The 22,991-nt window shown below is 48.6% G+C and overlaps 2 protein-coding genes across 2 annotated transcripts; both read right to left on the minus strand.

Moving 5' to 3' along the window:
* Window positions 1-2,349: 2,349 nt before the first annotated feature.
* Window positions 2,350-2,946, minus strand: LOC119715352 (olfactory receptor 14C36-like). The gene has a single exon (XM_038172660.2). The coding sequence runs from the start codon at window positions 2,944-2,946 to the stop codon at window positions 2,350-2,352; it is 597 nt and encodes a 198-aa protein (XP_038028588.2).
* Window positions 2,947-17,261: 14,315 nt separating this feature from the next.
* LOC119716200 (olfactory receptor 14J1-like) lies at window positions 17,262-18,194 on the minus strand. The gene has a single exon (XM_038175701.2). It carries the CDS (start codon window positions 18,192-18,194, stop codon window positions 17,262-17,264), a length of 933 nt encoding a protein of 310 aa, XP_038031629.2.
* Window positions 18,195-22,991: the final 4,797 nt, after the last annotated feature.

Here is a 22,991-nt window from a genome sequence, read left to right on the forward strand (position 1 = left end):
GGGATTGGTGGGGAGGAAGAGAGCAAGGTCATCTCCTGGGGCATGGCTGAGCACAGCCCAGCCATCCCGCACCGTGGGCAGGCCCCTGCTCCCAGGCTGAGGCACACATGCAAGGTGGACACTTCTCCATCATTCCAGCTTCATGCAGGGCCCTTCAGCCCTGCCCCAGTCCCAGGAGTGACCTCGTCCTCCTACTCCATCCACAGACAGCTGCAAAAGCCCTGAGTGTCTCTGTTTCTAGCAGCCTTCACCCAAGTCTTTCTCCTTGCCCTCCTTACTGCCCAGCACTGCCTCTCAGGTGGCACTCAGTGACCCTTCAGAAGGGCCTTTGGGCTTCCTCAATTGTCCTGGTGCTTATTAGCACCTTCCTGTCTCCTTCCAGAGCACAGAGGGAGTCTTCTTGTCCATCAGGGGCCCTGTACTGGCTGTGTCTGGGACAGAGTTAGTATCTGCAGAGCAGCCCCTGAGGTGCTGCGTTTTGGATATGTGACCAGAGCAGTGCTGGTAACCCACAGTGCTGGTCGCTGTTTTTGAGCAATGTTTGCAGAGCATCAGGGCCTTCTGTGGCTCACAATTAATGAGTTTTATTTACTTTTGCAATTCTGCCTCCAATTCTTCATGAAGAAAAGAAAGCAGGTGGCCAATAGGTGTTTATCTGCTGGATGCGTTGGGCAAGGAGGTGTCCGTGGTGCCAGGAGATGGAGGTCCGTGAAGCTGCAGGAGCCCTGCTCTCTTGCCTGGCAGATCCCCAGCACACAGTGCCTGTGCCCCGCAGGGCCAGCCCCGCTCCCCAGGCCAGCACAAGAGGCCTGGCCCAGCCACAGAGCAGCCTGCCCCGAGCAGGGGCCTGCACAAAGAGCTTTCCCTTTCCCCTTTCCCCATCAGTGCAGGCCCAGCAATGCTGCCCTACTCTTCCCCAGGGCCATCCCTGCTCCCAGAGAGCCTTGCCCAGGGCAGTGTGTCTCTGCTGGCCTGGCCAGCTATTGCTGCTTCCTGCCCAGTGCTCCTTGCAGGGCCCCGAGCTGGCGGTGCTGCTGTGCTGAGCCAGGGGCTGTGGTGCCCTGGGATCCCCGCGGGTCTCCCCCGCTGCCCATGCTGCTCAGGTTGGGCAGCAGACCTACGTCCATGGGGACCTCTGCTGCTGAGCCCCTTTCCATGTGCCCTGATGGCTCAGCAGCACAGGGCAGTGCTGGGCAGGGCCATGGGGTGTCTCTGAGGGCACAAAGGGCAGGTGAGTGCTGCACCAGACCTGGCCCAGAAGCCTATAAGGAGGGTCTTCACTGTTGCTTTGCAGTCTTACGGGCCTTCACCTGCTGGCTCTCCACCACGTCTTCTGGCATTGCAGAGCCTTCCTTTAGCCCATCGAATCCTCAGATTCCCCTTTTCCTTTACCAGACCCTTCTTTGCATGGTCACACGTTTTATGAGGTTCTAATCACTACCCACTGAGCACCCTGTCCCTGCAGATCTCCTGACATCTCCAGGCTGACATTGGCCATCTGACAGACTGCAGTGGGCAGTGTTGTCTATTTGGGCATGTGCTGCCACAAAAGGAGTTCTTGGCCTAGCCCTTGGTTCCTCAGGGACCACCCTGGGGCTTTCAGCCTCTGTCCCTCACTTCATGACAAACCCCAGAAAACAGAAGAGCAGGGAGCAACCTCTTGGCTCTATTTCTGATAGCACATTTGGAAGAGGTGTCCAGGATCCTGGGTTTGCCCTGAGCAAGACCCACTTGTTACTGAGGTGCTAGCAGGTAGGCCAGTTGTTACCCAGGGCTGCACAGTGCCTGCTGCTGCCTGCAGACACAGACACTGCAAAGACAACAGGACTGTCATCAATGCATATGAGACCTCGAGACTAAGACAGATACAAGAGCACAAGAAAGCAATGAAGAACCAAAAAGAAAGAAGCAGAGAAAAGGCCACTTCCTGCTGCTGGCCATGGCCATGGCTCCAGGGAAGCAGCAGCCCTGACCCGAAGGCAGCAGAGAGGCAGAGCGCAGCGGGCAGGGAGGGGCAGCCCTGAGGGCCACTGGGGCTGCTTCTGCGTGTGGCAGCTGGGCTCTTGGTCTCGAGCTCCTCCTGCATGCTGGAGCTTCTTCACCAGCTCCAGAAAAGATTGGAAGAGATTGCAGCTCAGACCAATGCATTTCTGATGGCTTTCTTATTAGGTTTATCTACACAGGAAGCCATCTTCTACAGGAAAATAATTGACTTGTAGGGGGCTAGGAATAATATTTAATCAAAAGTGAAATAATGAGAGAAAATAATAATACACACATTTATTAATAGAAGACATCATATTATTTTCTTTCTGAGAATAGCTGAGATTTCTAATATTAGGCATAGTATTATAGGTGAATTTGCTGACGATGTGTGTCCTCAAGTAGAGTCCTGATGGAATCCCTTAGTTCCCGGTTCCTCAAGCTGTAAATGAGTGGGTTTGCTACTGGAGGAACCACAGTGTACAGAAGTGTGACCACCAGGTCCAGGGATGGGGAGGAAATGGAGGGGGGCTTCAGGTAGGCAAAGATGGAAGTGCTGATCATCAGGGAGGTGACAACCAGGTGAGGGAGGCACATGGAAAAGGCTTTGTGTCGGCCCTGCTCAGAGGGCATCCTCAGCACAGCCCTGAAGATCTGCACATAGGACACCACAATGAAAACAAAACAACCAAATGCTAACAAAATGCTAAATAGAATTGCCCAAACTTCTCTGAGATAGGAATCTGAGCAGGAGAGCTTGAGGATCTGGGGGATTTCACAGAAGAACTGGTCCACAACATTGCCTTGGCAGATGGGAAGGGAAAATGTAGTGGCCGTGTGAAGGACAGCATTGAGAAAGCCACTGCCCCAGGCAGCTGCTGCCATCTGGGCACAAGCTCTGCTGCCCAGGAGGCTCCCGTAGTGCAGGGGCTTGCAGATGGCCACATAGCGGTCATAGGCCATGACGGTGAGAAGGGAAAACTCTGCATCAAAAAAGAAGACTAAAAAAAGTACTTGGGCAACACATCCTTGATAGGAGATGGCCCTGGTGTCCCAGAGGGCATTGGCCATGGCTTTGGGCAGAGTGGTGGAGATGCAGCCCAGGTCGAGGAGGGCGAGGTTGAGGAGGAAGAAGTACATGGGGGTGTGGAGGTGGTGGTGGCAGGCTACGGCGCTGAGGATGAGGCCGTTGCCCAGGAGGGCAGCCAAGTAGATGCCCAGGAAGAGCGCGAAGTGCAGGAGCTGCAGCTCGCGCGTGTCTGCGAATGCCAGCAGGAGGAACTCACTCACAGAGCTGATGTTGGGCATTCTCTGACTTTCTACTTGCTTCTCTGTTGAAGAGGAGAAGGCAGAGCAATGTTAGAACAGACTTCTCTGAGGAAAATAGGAAATAAAACAGAAGGATGGATAACTCAAAGTCAGAAAAAATGAGCTTTGCAGTATTGTTGCAAATAACTGAGCTGATTGTGGAGCAAAGCTGCAACTATTTTCCTCACTTTATTTTATCCTAGTTGCCCATATAACACATAGGAGAGGTATTTGATGGCGGATCTCCCTGACATTACTTCCACACTCTAGGTGATATCCTGTGGGTGCCAAGAGGCAAAGGACTTGTCCTCTGGGGAAGACTGAGCAGAGCAGCTCTGCCCATCAGTCCTGCTCTCTGCTGCCCTGGCCTACCCCTCTATTAGCTACAGGACCATCCTTCTCGGGTGCTGCTCTGAGAAGAAACAGGAGACAGCTGAGAGCAGAGAAGCCCCACTCCAAGTGCAGCTGAACAGAATCTTCACCTTTTCTCCAGGGGACTGAGCAGGATCTCAGCTCTTCCCTCCTAGACAGGTCTCATTGCTGCTGCCCACAGACAGCCATCAGGACGCAAGGCCATGGTGTTAGCATGGAGGTGTCTTCTCCTTGGGGCACCTGGATAACACAAGGATGCCACAAGAGAGCTGCATCCTGCTGGAGAGCAGCCTGCAGCCAGGAAGATGCCCCACAGACAGAGCTGGATATCTGAAAGCTGGAGTGTCCCATAGCCCAGCTGCACCCCCTGCAGGGTCTGGAGGACACTTGGCCAGTTCTCTCTTATCTGACTAGGGGCACCTGCCTTGGGGCACTCCAAGGGGCTTCTGCCAGACTTCCTCACCTCGCACTGCAACCCAGCAGGACTCTCAAAGCCTACTGCATTGCCCACTGCCCTCCCACAAACAAGACCCAGCAGGAGGAGACCTTTCCAGGACCTGCAGTTGCATGGCCCTGCAGCCAGACACTTACCTTGTCAAGGGCTGTGCAGGTTTCTCCTGCAGGCAGCTCTCAGCATCCTCCCACTACCAACTGCCTCCAAGCCCTCTCTCCTTCTCTCCTCTCCCCATGCCAGCTGCAGTCAGAGCCCCCAGCCCTACTGAGCTGTGCAGAGGAGCTGCTCCTGGGCACAGCTTTCTCTCTGCTTCGTGGGACTTTCTGAAATGTGTTTTCTCTGCCCCACAAGCCCGGCCCAGCTCAGCAGCACAGCACCAGCCCAAGGCACTGCAATCACCCCTCTGGGGGCTTTGCTGATGAGCCCACAAACCTCAGGCACTCAGAGACAATTGAAGACATCTCTCCAAAAGTGCAAGTCAGAGGGAAGATTCCTGCAGTGTCCCCCTGAGGGCCAGCACTGACACAGCCTCCCTTGGAGCTCGTTAGAGCAGAACCCTGGAGGCAGTGAGGACAAGGAGACAAAGGCAATGTGAAGGTGACACAGATGTGTAGGAAACCTGGATGTGTGTCACCAAGCACAAGCGCCAGGCCTTGACCCCTGGTCTCTAGGAAGGGAGATCCTTTCCTTCACACCTTGCTCAGGGCTCTTTGTGGGGCAGTAGGAGATGGGGATGTGCATGGCCAAGTGCAGGAGAATGGTACGACCCCTGCCTGCTTCATGGTTGGGGATGAGGAGGCAATGAGGCCCTGGTGCTTTAACGATCAGCTGTCTCCTCATAGTCCTCAGTGGCAGAGACAACAGCCATAGCCATGGACACAAAGACCTGGGTCCTGTTGGGACTTTGAACCTTGCCATAGCCCTTGCTCCTCTCCAAACCAGGTTAGTTGTAGAGAGTTACTGGTTAGTTGTAGACACTTGTCCTTGTGGTGTCATACCGGATCAGAGCTGAGTATGGTAACTCAGATCTTCTTGGTGGCCATGCTCCTCAGAAGGCAGCTCTGTAGGAAGCTGCCCTGGTTCCTGCTGAGCAGGCACCACTGCTCGTATGACATCCCTCATGGTGCCCAGGCCCTCTTCCTCCTGTGTACTCAGCAGTGTCCCAGTCTGCTCTGATGTGTGGCGTTACTCTCTCTCGTTCAGGACTGGGCTCTTCTCCTTGTAAATGTCTAGAGGTTTCTTTAGACAAAATCCTGTAGTTTCTCAAGCTCCCAACACACTGATGCTGTGTTCTGTCAGCTGTTCCTATCTGAAGGCAGACAGTTCAGCCTTCATGTGATTGTGCTGTCTCTGACAAGACAGCAGCATTGGGAGGTACAGGGGACACAGAACCACACAGAATTGTCTAGGTTGGAAGAGACCTCAAGATCATCGAGTCCAACCTCTGACCTAACACTAACAAGTCCTCCACTAAACCAACATCGGGATAATACCGGAGTAACCAGTTGAATGGAACTGCAACATAGTCACAGAAAGGTAATGCATGGAAGGCTGCCAGATTCTACTTTTTCTGTTGTTCATTCTCATGCATGCTGTCAGTTTCTTTGGAGCTGTGTCCTAAATGTTATGGGGCTGTGCAGGACAAAGTTAAAAGGGCCAAAGCCCAGCTGGAGCTTAATCAATCCATTCCTGTCAAAGACAATAAACACTGCTTATAGAAATACTTCAAATAAAAGAGGATTAAGAACCATCATAAATTATTGGATGTGAGGGGAAACCTGGTGCCAAGAGATGAGGTAAAGGCTGAGGTACTTAATGCCTTCTTTGCCTCAGTCTCTAGCAGCAAGACCAGTTGTTCCCCTGGATTTTTCTTCCTCCTCATGGCCAGTGCCCACCTTTTAGGGTGGTTTGTGTCTTTTTTTTTTTTTTTTTTTTTCTCCTGCTCTTTCCTACTACCAAAGCAGGCTCCATCAGGGTGGAAACCACTCCTGAAGTAGGCATCCCAACCCAGCAGGCTCCTTGCGGCCTGTCAGCCAACCACACACAAGTCACCTCAGCAGCAGCTTCCAAGCCAGGGGCCTGCTGCTGGCCTTGCAGCTTCTTGGCTAGACACAGCCAAGCCTTGTGCCTGTGATAAATTAGTAGGGGTTTGTTCATTGTCCTTGAGAATTTAAAGAATCTACCGAGGAGATAAGGTTTCACAACTCACGGCATTGTAACATGGGGACAAATGGGGAAGGGGGGTTGGGTAAACATCCTTGTTAAAACAAAGATTCTGTAAGATACTACCCATCCACCGCAAGACATCTTGTTTTGCCCCCACCTGAACACAAGCACAACGCGTGATCACCGGAGGAAGAATAATGAACCCCATCAACAGACTGCGCAGCCTCAGAACAAGTCTCGACAAGTCGACAAGGCGACAGGTCTCGACAAGTCGACAGGTCTTGACAAGTCAACTAGTCTCGACAAGCCGGAACTTCAATGCTGTAAAACAGCAACACTGGAAAGGGGAATTTGTGTGCCATGGTGGAGCGGAGACTCCCCAGCCGCCCAGCGCTGTTTTGCTTGTGTCTGCTTACTTGATTAATAAAATAATTTCAATAGACCAGTAAATTGTGTGGTCTAACTTATAACAATTTGGTGCCGTGACTCGGATGAAGGCAACCTGGTTGAAAGACCTTCGGAGGGGGCGCCTTGCTGTTATCAGCGGCCTTCGCTAGGACTACTTTTATTCAGATCCTTCACCGACGAACCCAAAATTAGACACAAACAAATAAAACCGGTAAACCCCAGGCAATCTTTGTGCATGAAGCCCGAACAAAGACCCATGGGGTGGGTAAGTATAGGCCGGTGATCCGTTCAGTTGGTGTTGGGTATCCTGGAACACAACAAACGAGACGTCCAATTGCGGATGAAGTGAGTGTGGACCCCTCAATAGTGCGGTTCCCATATCCCGCGAGGGACTGGGCCACAAAAAGGGGGAAGCAATTCATGCGTGTGTGTGTGAAGGTGTTCCAGAAGATGGGACAGAAGAAGAGTAAGCCTTCTGGTCCCATGGGTGGGGTAACGTCTGATGTTAGGTTATCCGGGATTAATGATTAAAAATTGGCAGGATTCCCCTTTTAGGAGGGGAAGGAATAAAGTAAAAATGATACATTATTGTGTTGAAGTTTGGTGTGGTAAACAGATTCGAGGAGACCACCTTTACTGGCCCATATTTGGGTCTTTTGAAGATTGGGTTTGTCAGGCCTAAATATTTGTGTAAACTCAAAGGAACCTTTTAGTTTGGAAGAAAGTGAATATGCACGTTTGTGAATCAGCTCGGAAACTCGAGCCAATTTATATCCTTTAAAAGAAAAAGGAGGGGATGGGAGGCGTAAGAAAAAAACGAGAGCCCCACTGCCCCCCTATATTCCACCACCCCCACCTGCAGCCCCTCCAACTCCCGGGCTTCTTAATCTGCAACCCCAGGGAGATGCCAATAACAACTCTGATTCTAGCACTCAGGGACCAGTGACTAGGAATATGTGGCCATCCCCATTAACTCCGGGGACGTCCGAGATTTTAAGAAAGAGACAGGAGGAGGGTAAGCGAGCTTTAATGGCAACTGGCATAATGTTTGCAGCTGCTGAGGAATAATTCTAACTGGAACAATAACTGTACATTGTATATTGTATATACAAAAGCCCGGGCATTTTTGTTAAAGTGTTCTTTTATACATATGTTAATATGTAAATATGTAAATATGTAAATATAAGAACTGCCATTGAGGTGTATGTCTAAGGGAACAAAATTTGCCCAGGCATATTATCAGCTCATCAGGTTTAAATGTCCTCAGTGTAATTGTCTACAGGCAGTTAATTTACAGTGGTCTGATTTTACTTGTGTATCCATATATTGTGGATTTTGGAGGGATTGGGATTGACTAGTAAAGAGCTTCTAGGAAAACGGTGGAATATTAACCACTGTAGATTACAATAGGAAAAGTTCAAAGCAAAGAAATCCCGAGGAAAAGCCCCCTAGGATGTATACTAACACATTGGAGGGATATAGTGGGGTGAGAGGGTACAGAGAGTAAAAGAACTCTTATCAAATATTGTAATCAATGGTGGCCACTTTATAAACTAGAGGATGGAGTGGAGTGGCCCCTAAATGGAACTATTAATTATAGCACCATATTACAGTCAATGTTGTTTTTGTGGAAAGAAGGAAAATGGGATGAAATATGGTATATTGATTGATATGTTGTTTCTGTATCTTGGAGGGAAAAGGTATGGAATTATGTTGGACCCTGACTGAGCCTTTGGTGCTGGTATTAGAAAAGTACAGGCTGGAGAAAGATAAAGGAAGTGTTAAAAGGGTTGCTGAAGGTGTTAAAGGTGTGGCATGCAGTATTTAACAGAGCTGTTTGAAATTGAATGAGCAGGGAAAGGTGATGTAGGCATTATCTAAGTAACAGTCTAGAAGTTTTGGTATATTTGCATATTTGCTGTGGTGTTTGATCAATTTCCCAAGCATCGGGGAGGGGGAAACAGCCTGCTCCGCCAGGGGCCTCTCCAGTGGCCGCAGGGGGGCTTTGGCTCCAGCGCCTGGAGCGCCTCCTCCCCCTCCTTCTGCACTGACTTTGGTGTCTGAGGGGGGGTTTCTCGGTCTCCCAACTGCTGTTGAGCCGCAGGTTTTTGTTTGTTTGTTTTCGTGGATGTGCTCTCACAGAGGCACGGACTGTATTGCTCATGGCTTGGCTCTGGGCAGCAGTGGGCCCCTTTAGGGCCAGATGAAATTGTCCCTTATCTACCATGGGGAGGTTTCTGTTTTTTGTTTTTGTTTTTTTTTTCACGGGGGCTGCCACTGCAGTTTCCCACCCCCACACCCCTCACACCCCCCGAACCTTGCCATCAAACCCAATACACTGGGGCAGCTAGGTCATTACTGACTTGTAAAGTATCAGGGATTAAATTAACTAATGAAACCCTAAATGTGATGGGGGTAGAAGGGGCTGGGATAACAGTGCCACTTTTGGGGAATACCAAGCTGAGACCAGGGGATAAAATGATCACTGGGTAATTATTGTATGTACCCAAGGCAGGGACTAACTTGTTGAGAAGGGATTTGATGATTAAATTGGGCATCCAAATAGTAAATTGTTAGACTGGAATAACAGTGTTATTAATGGAGTGCTCTCAGGCCCTGAGAGCAAACATATATTCACCTCTGACTGGAAAGACCCTGAAATGGGGGCGGAAGCAACAATATAGGTGGACAATTTTACCTCAGGGGTTTACAGGGCCACCTATCTATTTGGGTAAGTTCTAAAAAGATTTTGGAACAATTACAACCTCCCAAGGAGGTATTAATGTTAACAAATATGTGGATTGTTTTCTATTGTCAGGACAGGAGAAAAGAGTTGTGAAGAAAGCTACTAACAAGCTATTTAACTTTCTGGGAAAGCAGGGCTTGGGAGTATTGAAAAATAAATTACAATATGGAGAAAGAGAAGTCAGGTATTTAAGGCATCTAATGTCTGAAGGAAAACAAAGAATAAATGCAGAGAGGATTCAGGGAATTGTTGAAAATTAAGAAAGAACTAAAAAGTTTTAAAATAAAGATTTTTTTAAGGAATCAGGAGCTATGAAGTCTGAAGGAAAATGGATACTCCCTGATGGGAGAGAAATGCTGAATAAAGTGATAATGAGGCAAATATTAACTGTTTTACATCAGAAGAGTCATTGGGAGGTGCAAGCAACGTATGATGTTGTTCTAAGAAAGCATGTCTGTGTAGGAATATATATTCTTTAGGGAAGCACACATACAGAGGACATACTATATGTCAAAAGGTAAGTAAAAAGGTCTTCTGTAACCTACCTAGAGGGGGACGGGAGCCAGGGCTTTGACCTTTCCAAAGTATACAGGTAGACTTTACTGAGTTACTTGTTTGTCCTAATTGACCACGTGACTGAATGGGTGTAAAGCTTTACTGCAAGGATTAATGCAGGCCTTAGAGATTGAGTGGGATTTTCACAGCCCCTGGCACCCCTCCTCTTCTGGAAAGGTAGAGCGAATGAATGGTGAAATTAAGAAACAACTAACAAAACTTATGCTGGAAACAAAGGCTTCTTGGGTAAAATGCTTACCCCTTGCACTGTTAAACATATGGACGCAGCCCAGAACTGATGTAGGAATTTCTCCTTTTGAAATACTATATGGTATGCCCTATGACTTGGACGTGCCACTTGATCACCCTCAATTCTAATTATGGCTTGGAAAGAGACTTTTTTTTTTTTTTTTTTTTAACACCACGATGGGAAAGACCCCTATGTTGTTTTGCTTACTACAGAAACAGTTGTCCGGACTGCAGAGAAAGGATGGACACATGCCATCCGTGTTAAAGGACCCATCTGTGACGAGAAGTGGGAGATCGCTCCAGGAAACAAAGACCTGAAGCTCACATTGCGATGAACTTAATAGGTACCGTGGGTTAAGGTAGAGGCTCTCCCCTGAGGAACACTACTGCTGCCAAGAAGAACTAAAACCTCGTAGTTGGCTGCAACCCAACTGACGAGTGAGGCAGAGGAGTGAATAAGTGGGGAAAGAAATGGGCCTCAGCCATTCCTATCGGTATTTGGGGGTTCTCGCAGTGATTTCATCCTGCATAGCGACTCAACACCACCCCCACCAACCTTTTAAATGGACTTTAAGTTGATTCGAAGATCAACAGGTTATTGTAACCCAGATAACATTGGGGGGGGGGCAAGCTTTACTTCTACACTATGTCAGCTGATCCCAAGGCCCCAATGCTGGGAATATATGGGATTTTATATGTGCCCGAGTTCGAATCCTGGAAAGGGGTACTGCAACTCCCCTAATCAATATTACTGCAGCTATTGGGGTTGTGAGACTATAGCCCCTAGTTAGATACCGGGATACGGTAGAGATAAATACCCAAGGGTCCAATGGGGTCCATATGGGTGCATTCCACCGCAAGGGTGGGGAGGACGTGGAAACTGTAAATATCTCTTTTTAAATGTTACCCAACCCACGGATAGAGGGTGGAACATGGGAAGAGTGTGGGGAATAAGGTATACAGAACCTGGAACTGACAGGGGAGGACTCATACTAATAAAGAAGGAAAAACCCGGGACTTCCAAGGTAGTCAGGCCTAATAAAGAGTTATTAGGGGAAGGTTTGGTTGTCCAGACTGTAAAGATACCTGGGACTGCCCAACCTACTACAGTGTTTTCTAATAAGTCGACAGAGTTATCCTTTCCCACACTGCTTCCAAGCATTGGAAAAAAAAAAAAAAAAAAAGAAAGGGGTTGTGCCCGAGAGTAGTATGTGGAAAGTTATAAATGCTAGTTTCCAGGTACTAAATCAAACTAATCCTGAGATAACTGAAGGGTGCTGGCTACGTGTAAGTGTTAAGCCCCCATATTATGAAGCTATAGGAGACATGGGGAGGTCTGAATATTCAAATGAGTCAAATCCTTCCAAGTACAGTTGGGGTCAGGAAATCGGGATAACTTTGACTCAAGTTACGGGAAAAGGTAGATGTATCGACACAGTTCCAAGAGATAAAAATGATCTGTGCCATGCCACTGAAAAAAATGGGCCAAACACACAAATGGTTAATTCTTGCAAATAACACTAGGTGGGTATGTTCATCGTTGGGAGTCACTCCTTGCCTATCTTTAAAATTGTTTAGCACATCTCATGATTTTTGTGTACAGGTGGTCATTATACCAAGGATTCTATACCACACTGAAGAGTATATGTATACCCATCACACAGTGGCTGAATACCATCTGGTAAAGAGGGAGCCTATTACGGCCATCACCTTAGCCACTTTAATGGCCCTCGGGGCTGCAGGTTCAACTGGAATTGCTTCCCTGATAAAACAAAGCCAGGAATTTACTTTTCCACGGCAATTGCCGTAGACGAGGATCTGGGCCGTATAGAGCAATCAGTAATAGCTCTGGAAAAATTGGTTAGGTCATTATCCGAAGTGGTACTCCAAAACCATAGAGGGTTGGATTTAATTTTCTTACAACAAAAAGGACTGTGTGCAGCTCTATGTGAAGAATGTTGTGTATATGCAGATCATACTGGGGTGGTAAGAGATACAATGACTAAATTGCGGGAAGGATTAGAAAAATGCAAAAGGGAAAATGAGGCTCGTCAGAATTGGTATGAGTCCTGGTTTAATTATTCACCTTGGCTTACCACACTATTGTCAACTATAGCGGGACCTTTACTACTACTAATAATAGCATTGACTTTTGGGCCATGTATTTTCAATAGGGTAATTGCAATTGTAAAAAGTCGATTAGAAGCTGCTCATCTTATGCTTGTGCATGCTAAGTATGAATCTCTTGAGCAGGAGGAGGACGACGTAGAATCTTTGATGCTCAGCAAGCAAATATTGCAAAAATTCAATGAACAAAATATGTTAGAAAAAGAAAAAGGAGGGATTGTGATAAATTAGTGGGGGGTTGTTCATTGTCTTTGAGGAATTTGGAGAATCTGCTGTGGAGATAAGGTTGTACAATTTAACGGCTTTGGTAAACGGGAGGATTAAGCAAGCAGATAGCAGGAGGGGGTGTTGGGTAAACATCCTTGAGTGAAACCAGACATCCTGCTTGCCGCTTCACTACCCCCACCTGAACACTAGCACAACGCGTGATCACCAGCAGAGGAACAACGATCCCCCTCTCTACAATAGACTGCGCAGCCTCAGCCAGTTCAACGAGTCTCGATAAGCTGGAACTCGACTGCTATAAAACAGCAGCCCTGGAAAGGGAAGTTGCGTGCTGTTGCGGAGTGGAGACTCCCCAGCCGCCCAGCGTTGTTTTGCTTGTGTCTGCTTACTTGATTAATAAAATAATTTCAATAGACCAGTAAATTGTGTGGTCTAATTTATAACAGACCCGTGACCCCTCACATCCATCTTTGCATGCCATATGACTGCATTGCAGCCTCACAGTTCTTGGCCTGCACTAAGGGCCAGACCCAGTATGGTACCTAAAGGTAAGGGTTAGGAGAGGGGCTGAAGATGAGGAAGTCAATGCACAGGACCGGGGGAATCAGCTGTTAGGTGTTCATGCATGGGATCAGGGGCTAGAGCTCACATTTCTGGGTTTGAGTTTAAAGAAAGATTTATTGGGATTGCTTGGTGTTCTGCTTTGGGTATCAGGTCTGTGGTTAAAGTATGGAAAAGCTTTGTGATTTAGGGTTTGTTTAGTTCTTCCAATAATTCTAGGCCTAAGTTGAGCATTTAAATCTAGTGTTATGGACAGGGATCAATGTAAGCAAGAGAGTAAGGGTAAGGAAAAGAGGCTGTGGGCTGAGTTTTAGATTCAGTGCATACTTAGAAGTCAGGCATAGGAGTAGTCGATTCCTGTCTGGGTGTGGATTAGCATTTAAATTTAGGAATTAAGTTTACTTTTTGAAGCTGGGGAATAGCCTCATATAACTGTTTTAAGACACGGTTAGAGCAGTTTCCACATAGCATGAACCCTCTTACATTTTAAAAAATACTTAATTTCACCTGGATAATCCCCTATTCCCTCCTCCAAGACTCACATTTCTCCTGACCAGGGCTTCTCCTGACCTCCTTATATCAGTTATATTCTTAGGGGCATCTTTCTGGTGGCTTTCATGACCTTGGACTATCTGTCAATGCTCTGTTGGCTACTCTATTTCTGAGAAAAGTGGCGCTTAAGACACGATGGAAAAGGACACAAATGTCCATCAGAGCACCCTGCACAATGTGCCCAGCAGCTCTGCAGTGCCACAAAAGTGCAATTCCTGCCTACAAGTTTTCTTTCCAGAATGGCTCCTATGGCTCCAGGGTAACTTTTCCCAGGCACTCACTTCCCCAGGCCACACCACTCTTGTCCACAGCCCCCGTGTGTCTCTCCAAGCCTCCCCTCTGCCCCTGCACTACTGGCACCTCACATCAGCAGGTTGGTGCATCTCCAGGGTGAGGGGTGTTTTCTGAGGGCCTGCCCCGTGTGGGGAGGAAGAGAGCAAGGTCATCTCCTGGGGCATGGCTGAGCACAGCCCAGCCATTCCGCACCGCGGGCAGGTCCCTGCTCCCAGGCTGAGGCACACATACAAGGTGTGCCTCCATCAGTCCAGCTTCACACAGGGACCTTCAGCCCTGCCCCAGTCTCAGGAGTGACCTCGTCTTCCTAGTCCACCCACAGACAAGTGCTAAAGCCCTGAGTGTCTCTGTTTCTCACAGCCTTCTCACAAGTCTTTCTCCTGGCCCTCCCCACTGCCCATCACTGCCTCTCAGGTGGCATTCAGTGACCCTTCAGAAGGGACTTTGGGCTTTCTGAATTGTCCTGGTGCTTATTAGCACCTTCCTGACTCCTTGCAGAGCTTCTTATCCATTGTGGGGATACTGGCTCATGGCTGGGACGGAGTTTCTCTCTGTAGATCAGGCCGTGCGGTGCTGTGTTTTTGATATGTGACCAGAGCAGTGTTGGTCACCTGTGGTTGCACAGCATCAAGGCCTTCTCTGCTTCTCACTCTGCCCCAGGAGTCAGTTGGCTGCAGGTGGGCAAGAGGCTGGGAGGAGAACCTGCAGTGACAGCTGACCCAGCCTGAGCAGTCTGAGCAGCCCATGCACTCCTCAGATTCACCTTGTTTGTTACCTGAAACAACCTTGCACAGCTACTTTATGAGGTTCTAATCATTACCCACTGAGCACCCTGTCCCTGGAGACCCCCTGACATCTCCTGGCAGCTCCAGATTCCTCTCCAGGTTGGCATTGGCTGTCAACCCCGCTGCAGGGGGTGTAGTCCCATGCAGATAAGTTTAAGATCAGCTGTCATGTCCTTAGGCAAGTTCTGCCATAACAGGAGCTCTGAGTGCTGCCCTTGGTTCCTCAGGGACCACCCTGGGACTTTCACCCTGTGTCCTTCACTCTATGACGAACCCCTAGAATACAGAAGAGCAGGGAGAAAACCCTTGGCTGTGTTCCTGATAGCACTTTTGGAAGAGGTGTCCAGGGTCCTGAGTTTGCCCTGAGCAAGACCCTCCTGTTACTGTGGTGCTAGCAGGGAGGCAGCTGTGACCCAGGGCTGCACAGTGCCTGCTGCTGCCTGCAGCCACAGGGATGCCACTGCAGAGACAACAGGACTGTCACCAAGGTACACGAGATATCAGGGCTTACCCAGAAAAAAAGAAGCACAATGTGGAAGCCAAAAGAGAGCAGCAGTGAAAAGGCCACGTCCTGCTGCTGGCCATGGCCATGGCTCCAGGGAAGCAGCAGCCCCAGCCCGAAGGCAGCAGAGAGGCAGAGCCCAGCGGGCAGTGGGGGGCAGCCCCAAGGACCAGTGGGGCTGCTCCTGCATGTGGCAGCTGGGCTCTTGGCCCCAAGCCCCTCCTGTGTGCTGGGGCTGCTCCCCTAAATCCAGAGGAGACGGGAAGAGGCGGCAGCTGACACCCACAAAGTTCACAGCTTCTTTATTCTATTTATCTACAGAGAACCCAGTTCTGTAGGTATATTAAATACTTGGGTGACAGATAATAATTAATCGGCAGGATGACACAAGTAGAATTCAGTCAAAATGACAAGTTTAAGAAATAATTTTAAAAATAATAGAAGAATTACAAGCTGTTGTATGCAGAGGTTTTTCAGAAAACCTGTCCGTCCTGTTTGTTTTATAGGCACATTATTGATGCCGAAGTAGCATGTGTCCAAAGAGTTTCCACAAGGCTTCCTTGAGCTCCTGGTTCCTCATGCTGTAGATGAGGGGGTTCAGTGCTATAGGCACCACCATGTACAGAAATGTCACGGAATATTCTCTGCAGGGGCTACTTGCACTGCTGCAGCTCCTTTCTCTGACCCAGCCACAGGAGCCGGAGCAGCTGCAGAAGCAGGAGCTGGAGTGGCTGCAGGGTCCATCATAGTGGTCGGAGTGGCCGTTGGGTCTGTCACAGGACTTGGAGTGGCTGCAGGGTCTGTCACTAAGTTGGTAGTAGTATCAGCTGCAGCTCGATAGGCATGGGCCAGACCCCAGCACACTCCAGTGATTTGTGTCACTTTGGAACTGCCAGAGTCATGACACCCTTTTTTCAAGCATTCTACCCATTTTTTAGGATTTTGCAGTTGTTCAGGGGAGAATTTCCAAAACACTGGAGGTGCCCACTGCTCTAGAAACCTGCCCGTATCCTCCCACACTCCCTGCCACTCACAAGTGTCCCGCCTCAGGACAGATCTCTGGATAAAATTCCTAAGTGGTTGTTTAACCTTAAACAAAACCTGAAGCACATTCAGGAGACATAACAACACGAACATGCTAGTCTGGGTGTCCCAAGGATATTCAACATCTTGGAGAACTATCGTACCAAGCTCGGAGGATAAGAGGGAGGTGAAGGAGAAAGGAAGGTTGAATGAGTAGGAAAAAATGTCTCCTTCTTCCCCCTCCACAGATTGGTTCCCTGACAACAACAAAAATAAATAAATAAATAAATAAAAATAAAGGCAATAGGTGTAATTGCTAATAGTTTCTGAGATATGGTTTCCAAAGTATAGAGTCGATGACAGTGCTGAGTACAAATACCAGGTTAGGGTCATGACCAGAAATTTCATCGTCTCATAAGCCACTGTTACACCTCACAATACCATAACAATCTTAAACCAGGGCCCAGAAAGGATAAACAGCATGACAGGGAACACATACAAAAAGTAACGTGTTATAAAACTCAGTTTGGAAAACAGGTGCAGCAGACTTGATATTAAAGCAATCAGCATTGTGACTAGCAACTATTAAGGAGGTCTAATAGTTATATTAATTTTAGCTTAACACACTCTGGTGAGATCTGTCGTTATCTCAACCCTTCGTGCCCCAAGTTGGTTGCTAAAAAGGATCGTTGTGGTTTAACCCGGCCGGCAGCTAAATACCACACAACCATTAGCTCTAATTAGCTGTAAGCACTGCTCTGCAACAAGTAAAACATCAGCATGTCATCAGCACTCTTCTCATCCTAAGCCAAAACATAACACCCTACCAGCTACTAGGAGGAAAATTAACACTCTCCGAGCTGAAACAAGGACAAATGTTATACCTAGAGGTCATATATTGCCTGATATTAACTTGAGGTAAACTAGAAAAGTGAGATAGCCAAATTATTGCTAAGTAAATATTACCACTAGAATCAGTTTCTTCAGTGTGGCTTTCAGCTCCTGGTTCCTCATGCTATAGATGAGCGGGTTCACTGCTGGAGGCAGCACTGAGTACAGAAATGAAACCATCAGGTCCAAGTAAGAAGAGGAGATTGAGGGGGGCTTCAAGTAGGCAAGTATGGCAGTGCTGACAAAGAGGGAGACCATGGCCAGGTGAGGGAGGCACGTGGAAAAGGCTTTGTGCCGGCCCTGCTCAGAAGGCATCCTCAGCACTGCCCTGAGGATCTGCACATAGGAAAGCACAATGAAAACAAAACAAACTAATGCTAAACATGCACTAACCACCAGAAGTCCAACTTCCTTTAGGTAGTCTGAACCTGAACAAGAGAGCTTGAGGATGTGGGGGATCTCACAGAAGAACTGGTCCACAGCATTGCCGTGGCAGAGGGGCAGGGAAAATGTATTAGTAGTCTGCAGAAGAGCATCAAGAAAGCCACTGCCCCAGGCAGCCGCTGCCATCTGGGCACAAGCTCTGCTGCCCAGGAGGCTCCCGTAGTGCAGGGGCTTGCAGATGGCAACATAGCGGTCGTAGGCCATGGCAGTGAGAATAAAATATTCTGCTGATATAAAGAACAGAAAGAAAAAGACCTGTGCAGCACAGCCTTGATAGGAGATGGCCCTGGTATTCCAGAGGAAATTGGCCATGGCTTTCGGCACAGTGGTGGAGATGCAGCCCAGGTCAAGGAGGGCGAGGTTGAGGAGGAAGAAGTACATGGGGGTGTGGAGGCGGTGGTCGCAGGCTATGGCGCTGAGGATGAGGCCGTTGCCCAGGAGGGCAGCCAGGTAGATGCCCAGGAAGAGCGCAAAGTGCAGGAGCTGCAGCTCGCGTGTGTCTGCAAATGCCAACACGAGGAACTCACTCACAGAGCTGTTGTTGGACATCCGTTATTTCTGTGAAGTGGTCCTGCACAAAGAGAAAGAATAGTAATAATGTACAGTGGACATATCATAGGAAAATTCAATTTTTTAAAACCATCAAAAAGATTTTCCACTTGCAGGCAGTTATTTTGAAGGTCCCTTTAATGACTTCCAGCTGATACTGAGTCTCTCTAGGAGAAGAGTGCTCTTCTGTGGGCAATGGAAGAATCAGTCCTGCACTACAGCTCAAGGTAGCAACATGGTAGGAACATGGGGCAGTCTCAGATTCACTTCAGTTCATATCAGATTTCCCCAGTTTTGCTCAAAGTTCATCACAGAGCAGACACATGGAGATTTATGTCTTTATTTGTTTATTTGTTTGATTTGTTTGATTTGTACTCTTTGTTCAGCTGCTCCACCACATCTGAGGAGTCCTAAGGCATAAATGCTGGGCATTCAGCTGCACTCCAAGCGAAACCTTGTAGATCTTCAGAGTCACAGATACTGCATTTTAGAGCAGAGTGCCCTTCAGAGAGGAGAGCCAGTCAATCCATCAGTTCTGGTCTCAGTTGCCCTGTGTTGGCCGGTCTTTGAGCTACAGGACAATTCTCCTCCTATGTTCCTGGAGCACAAGGATCATCAGATCCCACCCCTGAATCTGTACATGACCACCCAAAAATCAGTCCATATGCCTGAGGGGGTTGCCCAAATGTTTGAATTCTGACAGCCTCAGTGCTGTGACCACTTTCCTGTGATGCCTGTTCCAGTGCCTACAGAATCTGGACACTGCTGAGTTTTTCTAAAACAGAAATCCTGGGCATTCCCCCTGCACTTGAAGGGAAACTTTGTGTCTGCTCAGAGAAAAAGGGACTGTCCCTACAGTGCAGAGTGTCCTTTAGTGAGGACAGACAATCTGTCCATCAGTGCTGGTCTCAGCCACCGTGTGAGTGTTGCAGGAAAGTTGGACTTAGACATTGATCTGAGAAGAACCTGCACACTGCTGAGAGCAAAGGAATCCAGGCACAAACTGCACATCTCCACACCCCTCACCCTGTCCCCATACTCCACGTCCCACAAGCACACCGAAGGCTCACTCCATGGGCATGTGAAACCCCCATCCCCAACCAGCCTGGGAACAAGACCAGCAGCAGCATGGCCAGCTGGAGAAGCCAGGAGGAATGCCAGCGTGCTGCTGCCAGGGGAGGCAAGGCCAGGGAGGGACAGACGGACACTCAGCAGACCCTCCTGTGCTGCAGCTCTGCCTGCAGACGAGGCAGCTCCTCCTCATTGCAAATGATCTGTGATCATCTCAAACTGTCAGAGACCTCCCAAAGACAGAGCACTGGTCATTGGAGGCAGCTTCTAATGATCAGCTAGGATAAAACCTGAGAGGACCACAATGATGATGTTGGTGGAGTCTGTGGGCTGAGGTGTGGGAAGGGACTTCATGAAGTTCATTGATGAAATATCGATCCCTCACTTCAATACTCTAGCAGTCTCAGTCTGCAGTACAAACCTGACCACCTATTACCATGAAACCAGCCTCCACTCTACCACAGGTATCTGCAAGCACAGGCTACAGTAAAAGTCTTGCCTTTCAGGTATCCCCTGCCTTGGTCTTCCTTTTGAAAAATCCAGTCATATATACCATTCTTTAAAATATCTTCTACTCCTACCTGGAGAAACAGAGAGACCCACCCTGACAGATGCTATCAGCTGTCGGATGTGCCATCTGCGGAAGACCCCTCTGGCAACCCCACCTGCAGTGCCCTGCTGCCAGAGCCTCACGGTGCCAAGAGCCTGCAGATGTGTCCTGCCACACGCTGCCCTCTGTTGTTGTGCTCCTCAGTGCCTCCAAGCCCTCTCTCCTTCTGTCCTCTCTGTGTGCCAGCTGCGGTCAGAGCCCCCAGCCCTGCTGCGCTGTGCAGAGGAGCTGCTCCTGGGCACATCTGGCTCTCTGCACCAGGACCTCTTGCCACGAGCTCTCTCTGTCCCATGAGCCCAGCCCAGCTCAGCAGCACAGCATCCGACCATGGCATCGCTTGCTCTGTGCCTTTGGGCTCCCTTGAGGTGTCCCCAAGGCCTCAGGGCTGACAGCTCCCCAAGGCAGCAGGGTCTCTGCTGGGGTGTGGTGGTTGAAGCAGACTGAAGGCATCACCAACTGCTTCTCTCTGTAGATGTCCGAGACTAATTTTTTAAAGTGTGATTTGTGCTGTTGGACTGTGGTTGTCAAATATGTGTACAAATGTTTCCCTCCCTTAACCCCTATTCTGTTCCCACTGCATGGCAGGACACTTCAGCCATGACTGGCAGGGATCATTTCACCCCTCTGAATGTGTCCTAACAAGAGAGGGGGGAACTGAATGCTCTAAAAGGTTGTCCAAGAAGGGAATTGGACACTAAGACACCATTTGTTGAGTTTTCCCTGTAATCCACATGGAAGATCCTCCACCCATATACAAATCTCTTCTTCCTCTCTCACATGACCAGCATGGAGACTTGGATGTGGAACACACTCAACACTGTGCTGATGCCTGCAACCTGCAGATGCCGAGCTTCCTTCTGGGGACCATGTCCTACGGTCAGCCCTGGGCTGTATGCCATCCCTGTTCTCTGCAAGGCTCGAGAAGTGGAAGGTCTGACTCCAGAAGGCAGCTGTACCTGAACCAGGGGAATTTCTCTAAGGAACAGGAATTATATCTTCTCCTCCCAGCAATCCTTCTGTGGCCCCAGTGTCATACATAGCTTCTGTGGTTTTGTCCCATTGGTGGAGCTGTCCTGCAGTGTCAAGGTGATACTCACAGTCTTTGATTTCATAATCTAGATTTTTGGATCCAATCTTCCTCTTCACTCTCATGCAGTTTTCAGGTGTGTGTGTGTCCTGTATTGGCAGGCCAAGGCCTTATCCACCTGCTCTTCCGTCCTCACGAGTGTCACTGTTTTCTATGATACCATTTCTATGATATCATTATCTAATTGAACGAAGAGTCACTCTCCATCTTTTTATAAGCTCCCTTTAAGTACTGAAAGTCCACAAAGAGGTCACCCCGGAGCCTTCTTTTCTCCAGGCTGAACAGCCTCAGCTCTCTCAGCCTTTCTTCATAGGAGACATGCTCCAGCCCCTTGATCATCTTTGTGGCCCTCCTCTGGACCCGTTCTAACAGACCCACACCCTTCTCATGCTGGGGGCACAAGTCCTGGATGCAGGACTCCAAGTGGGACCTCACAAGGGCAGAGTACAAGGAGTAGAAGTAGAAGTGACCTCCCTCTACCTGCTGGTCACTCCTCTGCTTATGGAGCCCAGGATGCAGTTGGCCTTCTGGGTTACAAGCGCAGAATGTACTGTCTCACTGATGATCTCATTGTCTGTCATAGATAAAGATATTAAACAGTACCAGTCCCAGGACAGACCCCTGAGGTACAACACTTGTCACCAGCCTCCACTTGGACATAGAGCCATTGAGCACCACTCTCTGGGTGTGACCTTTAGGCCAACTCCTTACCCACTGAATTGTGCACCCATCAAATGCATATCTCTCCAATTTGGAGACAAAGATGTCATATGGGACAGTGTCAATGGTCTTACAGAAGTCCAAGTGGATGACATAGGTCGGTCTTCTCTTGTTGTCTGATGTGGTCACTCCATTGTAGAAAGCCAGCACATTGGTCAGGCACAATTTACCCTTTGGAGAAGCCATGCTGGCTGTCTGAGATCACCTCTTTGTCTTGCAGGGGCCTTGACATCGATTCCAGGAGGATCATTTCCATGATCTTGCCAGCCACAGAGGTGAGGCTCACTATTCGGTAGTTCCATGGATTCTCCTTTCTACCCTTTTTAAAAATGGGAGTGATGTTTCCTTTTTCCAGTCAGCAGGGACTTCACCTGACTGTCAGGACTCTTCAAATATGATGGAGAGAGGCTTGCCAACTGCATCAGGCAGTTCCCTCAGGACCCTGGGATGCAAGTCAGCAAGCCCCATAGACTTGTACTTGTTGAGTTCCATCAGGTTATCTCAAACCTCCTCTTCACTTAGAGCAGGAGGGACTTTGCTCCCCAGCCTCCATCTATGGCTTCAGGGAATGAAAGACTTGGGAAGCCTGACTGGCAGGGAAGACTGAGGCAAAGATGTTGTTGAGTCCCTCAGGCTTCTCCATGTCTGTCATTACCAGTTCACCCTTCTCATCCCTCAGAGGGGGCACACTCTCCTTGGCCTTACTTTCCTGAGCAATATACCTATAGGATCTCTTCCTATTATTCCTTGCATCCCTTGAAAAGAGCAGTTCCATCCATGCCTTGGCTTTCCTTATCCCATCCCTGCACATATGAAACTGAAACATGTGAGAGGTCCTGGGAAAAGTAACCCCGGATGCACAGAACCCACTTGGGAAAAAAAAAAACTTTGTAGGAAGCATGATTTTGTGGAAGTGCAGAGCTGATGGGCACATTGCGCAGGATGCTGCTAAAGACCTTTGTGTCCTTTTCTCTCCTGAGTACAATTCGACTTCCTTCTCAGGAATGGAGGAGCCAACAGAGGTGAGATAGATACTCTGCGATCATGGATGTCATCAGAGAGCTGATTCCAGGAAGATACGCAGAGGTCAGGAGCAGCCTGAACAAGAGACATGTGAGATTTTGGGGTGGGAAGAGGAGCATGGCCAGCAGAAATTAGTGGTTTCATAGAGGTAAAAGCATTCCTGCAATGCCCATACTGCAGTAACAATGACTTAAAAAATTCACATATGGCCCTTACCTAACTGGAAACAGTAATTTTAATCCCTAAACCTAAATGCTACTACAACACTCTGAAAGGAATCAATTTT

Source organism: Anas platyrhynchos, chromosome 31, assembly GCF_047663525.1.
Source record: "Anas platyrhynchos isolate ZD024472 breed Pekin duck chromosome 31, IASCAAS_PekinDuck_T2T, whole genome shotgun sequence".
In the NCBI taxonomy this organism is placed as follows: Eukaryota; Metazoa; Chordata; class Aves; order Anseriformes; family Anatidae; genus Anas; species Anas platyrhynchos.

Coding starts and splice junctions, on each gene's coding strand:
- LOC119715352 (XM_038172660.2), bottom strand. CDS start 2,946: ATGGCCTATGACCGCTATGTGGCCATCTGCAAGCCCCTGCACTACGGG.
- LOC119716200 (XM_038175701.2), bottom strand. CDS start 18,194: ATGTCCAACAACAGCTCTGTGAGTGAGTTCCTCGTGTTGGCATTTGCA.